Source organism: Somniosus microcephalus, chromosome 8, assembly GCF_052327205.1.
Source record: "Somniosus microcephalus isolate GS21.2 chromosome 8, FLI_Smic_1.0, whole genome shotgun sequence".
Taxonomy (NCBI): Eukaryota; Metazoa; Chordata; class Chondrichthyes; order Squaliformes; family Somniosidae; genus Somniosus; species Somniosus microcephalus.
In genome coordinates, this window is record NC_140994.1 from 148,018,898 (window position 1) to 148,031,882 (window position 12,985).

Here is a 12,985-nt window from a genome sequence, read left to right on the forward strand (position 1 = left end):
AAACTTTTATCTCCAGGCACATATTGGGCGATAGCAATTGACTGCCCATTTTACACTCCGCCTGATTTTCTTTTCCATTGAAGAGAAAATTGGGCAGCCGATTCGCCATCACCCTTTTATTGCCTGCCATTAAAAGTTAAAATTACTCCTTAGGTGTGTGATAGATATCGCAAGGGTTAGAATGTAACATTTTAAACAACTGTTAATAGGTACAGCAGGCTAAATTATTTAATAAATTCATAAATCCATTGTTTTCACAAATACATTTCCAAATAGTACTTACTAGTTATCTTTCAGTCATTAAATTACCCCATTTACTAATTTGATGTTTCTTCCAATACTAACACACTAAAAACCATTTCCAGCTCCTGCTGAATGTATTACAAAAATGAATGTGAATATTCACCCTCAGCTGAAAATAAAAATTGCATTTAATCACCAGAATTTTTGATCTAAGAAGTCTCTATGTATTGGTAATGATTTAAGAGGTATAATTTTGTGTTGTCTACTGGACCTACTGCTTAATATGTCAATGAAAACTTCATCCCTTTTTTTTTAAAGTGAAGTTGCTGATCTTGGTGGTTGGGAAATGGTTTGCTTAGAGAAGACAAAGAGTAGATCCTTGGCCTGCAGCAAGCTCGTTTTCTGTCAGACAATCATATAACTGGAAAGTGGCCAGATAATGTAAATGCTCCCAACCACAGAATCAGGTTCCAATTCCATGTCTGTCTGTCACTCAAACTCATTCCACTACTCCAAACAAGTTTGGTCAGTTAAAGGCTAAACCATTAGTTACAGCATCTCACTCTGGTGAGATGTTCTATCTTGTAGAGTGTAGGGGGTGGCGTGTGGTGCGTGCGCCCAGTCAGCTTCGCCTCTGACTGTCCCTTGAGCGGTTCAAATCGCTCCCACACCCCTGGGTTCTAGACACCGGACTTAGGTACAGGCGGCGATGCAGAAAATCGAGTAGACAAGTGGTTTGGTATAAGAAAACCAAGATTTTATTAAAAACAGAATACAACAATCTTATGGAAAATTACTGGTACGAAAATACAGGCATAAACAATAATTATACTTATATGGGAATGGGAACACACGTCGAGGGAAAAAAAAACCAACTGCATTAACAATCCCCTTATCCTTATCCCACCTCCTACACCTAACTAGATTAAGCTATGAGGGGCCAGGAATTCATGCTCACCAATCCAAAACCTGTTGCTTTAACGGTTGTGAGTTTTGAGGTTTGGTCCTGCTGTCCTTTGGGGAACCCCGTCGCCACGTGGTCTCAGGGTGCGGCGCTGAAGTTGTTGCTGCGAAGCACCCTCTTTTCCTCAGCTACCGTCGTCATCTCGTTGCGATGGGTTTTCTTCTTCTTCTCCCTCGGGCGGTCGTCAGCGGTAATATTGCGGTTGGGGGTCGGTTGGCGGTTTTCACTGCTTACTTGATTTTACTACCCAACATTTGAACGTCAGTATATTCGTCACGGGCGTGGACACCCGCGTCTAATGCCAGCTTATTCGCAGTGTTCAAAACGCCAACTTATTCTCACTGTCCATACATGCTTTACCCCTTTTCTCCACCAAACGCCAGCTTATAACTAGGCGTTTGGTTTTTTACCAATGTGTCTTTCACTGCCCTTCTCTGCTTTTGTCAGTTACCTTCTTCTTCGTCTCGTCTCGTCTCGCCCCTTTGTGGCCTGTGTGTTCTGTGTGGTATTGAACTTGGGTCTCGTTCTCCTCCTGCGTTTGGCCCCTGTGTGATGGGTGTCCTCAGTTGTTGAGCGGTGCGGGGAGCGAGAAGAGAGCCCGCCATGAGGCCAGGGCGTGAGTACGAGCGGCAGCAGGCCAAAGCCACCGACAACAGTCAAGGGAAGAGAGCGATTGCTACTGATGGGCCTACTATTATACCCGTTTCTTCAACTCCTTATCTGCGCGCCAAATCAGGTCAGTCCATTGTTTGACTTTTGGCGGGCTGTTTTAAATGATTGCAACCATTTATTTTAACTACTTTTGGAGTGGTTGTCTCCGGGTCTAATGGCCCTGATGTCCTGGTGGTTTTGTCATGGATGAGACCTAATTGGCCCCATCCTGACTTGATGGCCACTGTGAGCTGTTACCCATTAAACATGCAGAAACTTAATGGCCACGATTATAGGCCCATTCTAACTTGATTCGATTCGAGTCGAATAAATGCGTATTCCGTGTTTACTTTGTCTGGCTGGCTCCAAAGAGTCTCTGTTCACAGATTCCTGCATTTTAATGTCTCGTCTCCGGGCCTGCTTGTTGGCAGAGCCCTGGTTTTAAAAATCCTGTCAATATTGGTCACGAGGTTTACAGAAGCCATTTTGGGTACCCTGTTTTCAATAACTTGTCCAAAACAGGGTCCCTTGATCCGTAACTTGGGGAGTGCGGGAATTTTGAGAACCCTGCACCTTACAAGAGAGAGAAATGCTGCAGCTGTGTGCAGCTTCTGATGATTGATTATGGCTGTCATTTATGCTCCATAGAGAAGTCCATGACCTAAAATAGCCAAAGGAGGGTTAATAGAGCAGCTCCTAAAAGGTGGAAAGTCAACAGTCTTACATGGAAACGGAAAAGAAATCAAACTTTATAAATTATTCACACACAGCAATCCAGAAGTGAATGAGCTTACATAAAATATCATAAATACTATATACAATTGTCAGTTATTCAAGAACTGCAATTAACAATATGAAAGCAGAATTATATTGACTATAGCCTAAGAACACTTACCCTGTGTGTGTGGGTAATATATAAATGGTTTAGGTTCACTGGTTTCACCATCAGAACGTCTACGTAACTGGACAAACACTGAGACAGGTTTTGTGATGTGAATGTTGAAATATTTTGGCGTCTTGAAAACTATAGCAAACTGAAAAACATACAGAATTTTATAATTCTAAACTTACTGCATTTGAAATGTCTGGGGCAACGGTATATGCATACCAAACTTGCTTTTAAGCAGATCTTGTTATTTAACTTGATTTTAAGCAGAATTTGTTATCTAACTTGATTTTAAGTGGAGTAGCATATTACAACTTACTATGTACTGCAAAATTGGTCAGATAACCCAACTACATTAAAAAATACATTTAAGTTCAGATGCAAGGAAGAACCTATTCTAAGTCAAGGGTATTTCTGTGTTATCAGCTATGTACAGTAATTTACTGTACCACTATGGTACGTGTGAAACCTGTTTTTGACCAACAGCTCCATACCCAGATGTTGCCTGATCTGGATAGACTGTGGCATGCGTTTCTCAGCTCACTCGCTCCATTTTTTGCTGTACTGCCACCCGGGTGGAGAAAAGCAGAGGATTCCTTGAGACAGATTCAGGCATAAGCTGTCCACAATTTTTCGTGTATTAAAATAAATGGTCAGAAAATTGCAAAGACCTTATGTCCAAATTTGTGATAAGTGCTTCTGCGTTACCAAGCATTTATATTTGGGTGCTGAAAAGGAAGATCTGACTCATGAGTTTATTTTACTCAAAGTAAAAGTGATTCATCAATGACACAAGTTGTTTAAGTACTGCTGAAGTATTTTGACTTTTATTCTTCTGAAATGCACACAGGCGATTATGCGAGGTTTTATAATCTAGTGACATCTTCTCGATTTGCTCATCATTCTGCTTCATTTTATTTCTTAATAAACTTGGTTAGTAGTTTATTGCCTGAAATATACAGTTTGCCTCCTCGGGTGTTATTTGTCAATCAGAGAGAATGGGAGAGTGCAAGTCGTTTTGTATTAAACTCCAGTGAGATTATCAGCAGCATAAGGTATTTATTGTTTATCCGGGCATGGTATCTCTGAGACTACTTCACGCATAAATTCACATTTCAGCTACTTGGAAACTTGGACTTTGCTGTGGAAGTGATTTTTTGTATTGGGCTACAGAAAATGACTAGAGAGTTCCTGTGATTAATAACATAACAGCAAAATTTAAAATGCACGTTATTATCCTGTAAAGTTGAAATTGTTTAATTTCATCTTCATAATAATCTGAAGTTATGCCATCTTTTTTTCCCGTGTATGGCTGGCCATACTTTGAGCTGTGAAGTGTGAAATATTTTGGAGTATCTACCTGTCTGTGAACATCTGCAGCACCAAATTTTCCAAATGCCTCCCAAATGTGACCACTTTCATCTTCTTGGTAGAACCGTACCTGAATATCATCTGAGGAAGGAAACATAACAATCCAAACTTTGATAATTAAAAGTTCCCTTTTTGCATACTAAAACAAAGGTGATGGCTGGGATTTTCCCGCTGCTGTGCATATGGGTTTAGAGGCAGGTCGGCAGTAAAAGTTGCAGAAAACGGGAGCACGTCGGGAACGTGCTGTCATCCCGCCTACTCACGCCTTTAGTTTGGGCATGTTTGCCAGTGTGTCATAGACCTGAACAGCAGAGGCGGGCGACCTAATTAATCTCATTAAATGCTTGTTGTGAGACCCTTAACAGGGAAGACGTGGCTCATGACACCCTTGAGGAGACCAAGCAATGAGGCTCAGGAGCACGATAATGAAAGCCACATGTCCACCAGATGTGTCATAGAGCAAACAATAGGCCTGCTGAAGATGCGCTCCAGATGCCTTGACAGATGTGGAGGAGCCCTTCAGTACGCACCAGCCAGGGTCTCAAGAATCATCATTGTATTCTGCGCACTGCACAACAAAGCACAGCAATGAGGATTAGAGCTGCACGAGGAGCAAGGTGCAGAGCGAAGAGCCTCTTCAGAGGAGGAGGAGGAGGAGCATCAGCTGGAAGATGAGGAGGAGGAACCCGAGGTCCAGATGCCACCAGCACCGGAGCACATTGCTGCCCAGGAGGCCAGGGATAGCCTCATCATGGCCAGATTTACTTAACTTCCTGCATTGCACCCATACGGCTGCCACATGCTATGCCAAGTCCCTCCCGACCGCTATCCCAACAACACCATAAAGCATCCCTACAATGACCAAGCCATTCCTTTCACACTGACCCCCATTGCTGGAGGTAACGTATGTCTCACCATTCACTCCAACTTACTAAGCCACTTCCAAAGAAGCAGACAAAAATGGGCATGACCGGAAAGTGGTGAAAATAAATACTTTTACAAGTGTCATAACAGTAACGGAACCTTAATGATAACAGTTCTTTAAACACCCAGGTGTTTATCCTTGTGCATCTACATCTGTGTGATTTTTCTTTTACACGTGCTTCTACAAGGTGCAACCCCTGTGGCTTTAGCAGAGGTAGAGGCAGCCTTCTCACTTCCCTGCTACGACTGCGTAGACACTTTTGGCGAACGTCCTCTGGGTTTTGGAGCCTCTGGGTTTTTGGAGCCTCTGGGTTTTTGGAGCCACTGATGACCCCGTCAAAGTCTGCTGCTCCTGTGACTGTGCAGGGGAAGACTCGGCCATCATGATCCAATGAGGCATCTGGGGCGGGGGGCCATGGGGGGAGAAGTGTGAGCGCTTTGAGAGGAACCCCCACTTCCATGTACCTTCTCACCATCATCACTCTCATCGGCCACCCGCGAGAGCACCTTGCTGCAAAGCAGTGGGGCCATGAGGACCCAAGTCTATGTTTACATTCCTCCAAGAGAGGAGGTCTATGAGTTTCTGCCATCTGTTTCCATTTCTAGCATGTGCTCATATGAGTGGCACATTAGCTGCTCAATGCAGGAGGCCAGCTTTTCAATGGAAGAGCACATCGTCGCCATCGCCTGTGACATGGTGGTGCTCATGTTGGAGATGGATTCCTCCATTCTCTGCACATTTGCAGACATCACGGCAGCAAAACCTGCCAGAGCAGCCTGTATTTCTTGCTGCCCCTCTAGGATCACCCTGTTTCTGGATGGCCCCCGAGGCTCAGCGTCTGCATGCAGCTGAACAGAGCTTGGAGCGTCCTGCACCCTCCGGCGAGGAGTCACCACTACTGTTCCCGTCTCCACCATCTGCTGTTGCTCACTTGTGACTTACCAGGTGACAACACTACTCTATCTCGCATCGGACCCACTGAGGTGTGCGTATCTGCACTGATGCTGGATGCGCTTGGGTCTGCTGATGGTGCACCCTCAGAGGCTGGAGGCTCCTCTGAGGAGTCATCTTCCTCCTCTGGCTCGACAGTGGAGGGGGCTCTTGGTGGACCTGTGGGAGAATAAAGAGATGATTTAGAAATGTTATATCAAGAGTGGGTAACGATACCATTACGCACATGATGAACATTCACTGGCTGCTGACATCAGTTACCATATGAGTGACTGCTGTATGCAACGTGGCTCTATGAGATGTAATTCTGTCACCAGGTAGCTGAGAAGTCCCCCTCTTTCCGCCTACCACTGCTCTGCAATTCTTGACACCTCCAGGGCGACCTCCTCTGCTGGAGTTAAAGTGGCGAAGGATGGAGGGCCACCTGTAGTTTCTCCCTCTCCCTGTTGTTGTGCGCTCTCTTCGCCTGCAATGAGGGAAAGAAGAGAAGTTTGAGTGAGAGTGATGGCATGAGTGTAAAAATTGTGTGGGTTACATCTGTAGAGGGTGACTGTGGGAGTGTGGTGCCAATGCCAAATGGCCTCCTTCTGTGGTGTTACCTGGTATGATTGCATTAGGATGAGGGTGAGTGTGAGGGGTGGTTAGTCAGAGGGGGATGTGAGTGTGTACATAGAGAGAGTGATGGGTGGACGTGCAAGGTATGTTGGTGCGAGTAAGTATGTGCAGGAGTAGGCTTGGGAAGACAGAGTGATGGGGATGTGGTGACAGGCACAGCAGGATGAAGGCGAGTGTGGCATTTCACTCACCTTTCCTGATCTGATCAGATCATTGAAGCACTTCCGGCACTGCAACCAGGTCCGCCTCACCACATCCCTGCTATTCACCTCCTCAGCTATATCCATCCAGGCTCTTTTTGTCTCTTGGGGAGGTCTCTTCTGCCCATCAGCAGGGAAGAGGATTCCCTCTACAAGAATATGCGGGGAGTCATCGGAAAACCTGGGTGCAGCCCTCTGTCTTTGGGAAGTCATATGTAGAAATCTCAGCAATATAAAGATCCTCCAATATACTCCCTCCACACTCCTAGATGAACCTTCAAATGCAATGTGGCCAAGGCTACTTTAAATAGCCCCACTGGAAATGAGTCATCGATGATGTTAGCAGACCCGCACCATTTAATAGGGCTGGGAAACGCACATGTCTGTCTTAATAGGGGCCATTAACTGAAAGTCGCTTTAAGGAGCGGGCTGAACAATACATCACGGTAGCTGTAGTGTCCGAGTATCAATAATACACGGACTGCAGGAGAACAATAATAACAGGTATTTACTGAACAGAGGGTAACTTAAGACTGAAGTACAGAAGCCTGCTATGGCTTTATATACAGGTGTGGTCACTGCCGATACTGCAATATAAAATCAGTTCTCTCTTAAAGGTACATACACAACAATTCCTCCCCTTTTAGATAAACAGTACATAACATTCATTTAACAACTAAATAATAACTAATTACAATTACAATTTTCTCTGTACTATATACATCAACTGAAATAATCATTTATAAGTTCAGTCTTTGAGGAGGCTTCCTGATCCTGACTGGATAGCGCCTTTCTCGAGTATCCTGTTCTTGCGGCGGAGTCAATTCTGGCTCATTGTCATTGGTTGGTTCGTCAGCTTCCAATACCACTGCTTCTGAGGTAGACGCAGTCTGTACTTCGGGGTCATTACCAGGTGCACATGCTCGTGGTATGGGTTTGGCTTGTTCCTGGGGCTCTAGAATCTGGTCAGCATGGCATCTCACGATGCTCTCTCCACTGTCCACTGTGTACATTAGTGGTCCCTGCTGTGTGCATATCGTTCCTGGCTGCCATTTTTCTGTTCGGTAGTCGCGGGCCAAGACTGGTTGTCCTATCTTGAAGCTCCTGGTTGGCTTCTCATGGATGTGCTGGAATTGCTTATCCTCAACATCTCGTCTTATGTTTGGTTTGAGCAAATCCAGGCGACATCTTAGCCTTCGGTTGAAGAACATTATGGCTGGAGCTTGGTTGGTGACTGCATGTGTTGCATTCCGGTAAGCAAACAAGAAATTATCCACCTTGTGTTGTAGTGGTATGTCATCGTTATACATCGCCTTTATTGCCTTTATAAAGGTCTGAACAAACCTCTCAGCCAATCCATTTGTGGCTGGATGATATGGGGCAGATGTGTAATGTTTCACCCCATTATTCCTCAGAAACCTCCGGAAATCCTCGGACACAAACTGTGGCCCATTGTCGGAGCAAATCTGTTCTGGCAAGCCATTCCTGGCGAAGATGGTCCGTAGGACTGCAATAGTTTTCTCCGTAGTGGTGGAGGACATTTTGATGACCTCTGGCCATTTCGAATGGGCATCCACGGCGATTAGAAACATTGAGTCCATAAATGGACCAGCAAAATCAATGTGTACCCGTTGCCATGGAGATGAGGGCCACGCCCATGGGTGTAGCGGGGCCTGTGGTGGAGCGTTTTGGACCTTCTGGCATCCTGTGCATCTCTTGGTCATATCCTCGATTTCTTGATCGATTCCCGGCCACCACACAAACGCCCTGGCTAGGCTCTTCATTTTGACCCCTCCCAGATGACCCTCATGAAGCTCATTGAGCACTCTATCTCTCAACTTGGGTGGAATTACCACTCGGGATCCACACATCAAGGTCCCCCGGCACACTGACAGCTGTTCTCTCCTTGGCGAGAATGCTGGCAACAGTGAGTCGCCATGTGCTGGCCATCCCTTCACCGTCAAATCATAGACCCGAGAGTGTGTCGGGTCATTTCGGGTTTCCTTCTCTATACTTGAGTTTGTAACAGGTAGACATTCGACTATGGTCGAATGGAATATCTCAACAGGGTCCACTGCAGGTGCTTCCTCTACCATAGGCAACAGTAGGCGCGACAGCCCATCAGCATTTCCATGCTGTTTCGTACCCTTGTACTCTATGTCGTACTGATGTGCCCCTAGAAAAAGTGACCATCTTTGCAGCCGTTGCGCTGTCATCACCGGAACGCTCTTCTTTGGGTTAAAAATGGAGACCAGGGGCTGATGATCAGTCAGTAGGGTGAATTTCTGCCCGTGCAGATGGTGATTGAACTTCTTCACCCCCCACACCAGGCTGAGGGCCTCCCTGTCAATCTGGGCGTAGTTACGCTCGGCTAAGGTTAACGAGCGCGACGCAAAGGCTATTGGCCTCTCTGAACCGTCAAGGAATTTGTGTGACAGCACCGTGCCAATGCCGTAGGGAGACGCATCACATGCCAACCGAATCGGTAGTGTTGGATTGTAGTGGGCCAATACTTCTTTTGAAGTGATTAGGCATTTACATTTCTGAAAGGCACGCTTACACTCATCACTCCATTTCCATGTTACTCCAGTTTGCAGCAGGGCGTTCAGTGGGTGCAGAATTGTAGATAAATTCGTCAAGAACTTATGGTAGTAGTTCACCAACCCGAGAAACGACCTCAGTTGCGACACATTTTCCGGTGCTGGAGCCTTGACTACAGCCTCAATCTTGTCTGGCGACTTATGCAACCCTTCCTCATCAATCATGTGGCCACAATACGAGATTTGTCTCCTGAAGAACTCGCATTTGGGGCGGTTGGCTCATAGCCCATATTCTTGTAATCTAGTGAGCACCTGCTCCAGGTTGGCAAGGTGTTCACTGTCATTTTCGCCCGTAACCAGGATGTCGTCCAAATAACACTGGGTCCCCGGGATCCCTTGCAGGACTTGTTCCATCGCCCTCTGCCAAATAGCCGGGGCTGATGCTATCCCGAATACCAGTCGATTGTACTGGTAAAGGCCTTTGTGAGTGTTTATCGTGAGGTATTTCCTAGATGCTTCTTCCACCTCCATTTGTAGATACGCTTGGGCCAGATCAATCTTCGTAAAGCATTTCCCTCCAGATAGTGAGGCAAAAATATCTTCTATCCGTGGAAGTGGATATTGTACTGTGTGCAGGACTGGGTTCACAGTTACCTTGAAGTCCCCACAGATGCGAACCTTCTTCGGCTCCCCAGGCGTGCTGCTCAATGATTTCTTCATTACAGGAACGATGGGTGTGGCCCACTCGCTCCAGTCCACCTTGGACAGCACCCCCGAACGCTCCAGACTCTCCAGCTCTGCTTCAACGGCTGGGCGGATCGCATACGGTACCGGTCTGGCCTTAAAAAATTTTGGGTTTGCGTTATCTTCGATTTTTATCGTTGCCGTTACTCCTTTTAGAGTCCCAAGTCCTTGTTGGAACACCTCTTTTGCGTCAGTTAGAATTTTTGACAGTCATCCAGGTGTGACGTCATCATCCTTTTTGTCAGTCACAGTTAGCGCCTGAATGGAATGCCAATCCAATTGTATTTTTCGGATCCATTCACGTCCCAATAATGGTGGTCCTCCATCTTGTAGTATATATAGATACAGTTTCTGTGTTTCCTTGCCGTTGTATTTAACTGGCACCCTTATTTTTCCTCTGGGGTAGACTTTTTGCCCCGTGTATGTCTTCAATACAATGGACGTGTCCTTCAAGGGTATGTGTGAGAATAGCCGCTCATAGTCTCGTCGATTCATGACAGTTAGGGCTGATCCTGTGTCCAATTCCATCTTTACTTGGGACCCTGCTATCATGAGGGTGACCCAAATGGTTCGGTGATCCTCCTTTGCGATCACGTTGTGTAACTTTAGACAACTTAGTCTCCTGCTCCCGGAGTCATTATCACTCTCCTGATCGTCCAAACTACTGTCTGTCATTTTTTTTACTTTCTTGTACTTTTCCTTAGTAGTTCTTTTAGTGTTGGTTTTCTTTCCCAACCTGCAGACTCTTGCTTTGTGTCCCATTTTCCCACATTGCCTGCATACTTTGTCGTTAAACCAGCAGTCCTTCTGATCATGGGTTGTTCTGCCGCAGCGATAGCACTTTTCTGCTCCATACGCCATTTCGTTAGCGCTGTATTCTTGTGGTTTCTGTTGTATTTCCGCAGCTCCCCGTACTGCTGCTTCGTAGGATACTGCCACGCTGAAAGCCTGTTCTAGCGTCAGGTCCTTTTCCGAAAGTAGTCGTTTCTGGGTTCCTTCACTCTGGAGCCCGCAGACAAACTTATCCCTTAAGGTGTCTGCCAGTCCTGCTCCGAACTGGCAGTGCTTTGATAACTTGCGTAGTTCCGTAAGATAGTCAGCATTGCTCTCATCTTTGTGCTGGTTTCTTTTATGGAACTTGAATCTTTCTGCTATCAGCAGCGGTGTAGGGTTTAGGTGTTCCTGTAAGACATTAACAATCTCTTCAAAACTTTTCTCCATTGGTTTAGCTGGGGTAATTAAATTCTGCAATAGGCTGTACGTTCTCGCGCCCATCAAATTTAATAATACCGACGCCTTCTTTCCATCGGCCACCTCATTTGCCTTGCAGTACACTTCAATTCTTTCCACATACGTGGTCCAGTCTTCTACCTCGTTGTCGAAAGCAGTGATACTGCCACTCTTCGGCATCTTGGGTGATTTAAAATGGCGCCTCCCGCACTTTTTCTTCTTCCCCAATGGATTAAAATGGCGCCTCCCGTGCTTTTCCTTCTTCCCCAATGGAATAAAATGGCGCCTCCCGCGCTTTTCCTTCTTTCCCTTGCTGCCACGCTGCTCCTAGTGTTCTACAGGGTAATGGCGGCGACCCGCGGCTTCGGCGCGTCTCACTTTTCCTTCCCCTTGTTTTATTTTCTCTACGCTGCCCGGTTCTTGAACACCGACCGCGCCCTGTGCGCTCCACCCTCTCTCTCTCTCTTTTCCTCCCGACGACGCTGCACGGCCCCTTTGCAGAGCCGCTCAATCGAGCTCGAGCCCGCCGCAGTCCGGAAGGGTCAGCGCACTACCTGCTACCAGCACGATTTGCTGGAACACCTTGACTGGGGAGCCAAGCCCAGCTCTCCACAGCCTCCCCTGCAATTCTCCGAACTCTGATGGATCCTTGGGCGGTTGCCCGCGGTCGACGCCCGTTGCTCTGACTTCGACCTCCAAGAAGCTTCTTCTCAGGGAAAGATCCCCGTGAGGTGGTGCAGTACTGCAGGTGAGTTCGAACCTGCTCGTCGCCAGTGTAGTGTCCGAGTATCAATAATACACGGACTGCAGGAGAACAATAATAACAGGTATTACTGAACAGAGAGTAACTTAAGACTGAAGTACAGAAGCCTGCTATGGCTTTATATACAGGTGTGGTCACTGCCGGTACTGCAGTATAAAATCAGTTCTCTCTTAAAGGTACATACACAACAGTAGCCACCCACCATGCGGCCCACACGCACCTGACCCAACTCGGTAAGGAAAATTCCGGCCGATGATTTGTTTCAGCTTGCATGTAGAACATTAAAAATTAAGAAATAACCTGTCAAACAATAACATTTCACAAATCTACCTAATTATCATCAGAATAACAAATCTAGAAAGAAAAACTGTTAAAGAAAACTAGAGATCATTAGAAAGGTTAATTAAATTGTGAGATGGTTTACCTTTTTGAACTTTATCACACAGCAGAAAGACTTCATCCCCACCCACCACACTCCCAGCTGTTTTGGCCATTCTTACTATTCTCAGACTTGATGCATTGGGTGCTTCTATAAAAGGAAACACAATATTTAATGCTCATTCTATGCAAAATCTCCCACTAAATTCTTTTCAAAGATGAAAAATTAACATTCAAATAGAAAATGGTTAAACTACATACAAAAATTAATGGTTGGGAGAGGGCAGAATTTAGAGCGGGGACCCAGATCTGCCAGGTTTTTGTTCCGCATAAAGTCCGGCCCAAATACTGGTTGGGGGCGGCATCAACAGAACGCTTTATGGGTGTGTCTGGTGGAGCTTCCGGGAGTCTAGCCTATTACACTCTTGCTGAACCCACAGAATTGTCAGCTGAGATCTGGCGGGAGTTCTGTTGTAAGCCTAGTAAAGGGCCCAAAATGCTTCCCAGCAAAAGGAAACAATCCC

At 46.1% G+C, this 12,985-nt stretch overlaps 1 protein-coding gene across 1 annotated transcript in view; it reads right to left on the bottom strand.

The window, feature by feature from the left end:
* The window catches only part of LOC147113860 (nuclear factor NF-kappa-B p105 subunit-like), an 88,303-nt gene that overhangs the window by 6,951 nt on the left and 68,367 nt on the right, over positions 1 to 12,985 (bottom strand). Inside the window, exons 7-9 of the mRNA XM_085995236.1 lie at positions 12,508 to 12,612; positions 4,105 to 4,196; positions 2,754 to 2,892 (exon numbers count right to left, since the gene is read on the bottom strand). Of these exons, the coding sequence (XP_085851362.1) occupies positions 2,754 to 2,892; positions 4,105 to 4,196; positions 12,508 to 12,612 (336 nt within the window). The remainder of the gene's footprint in view (positions 1 to 2,753; positions 2,893 to 4,104; positions 4,197 to 12,507; positions 12,613 to 12,985) is intronic.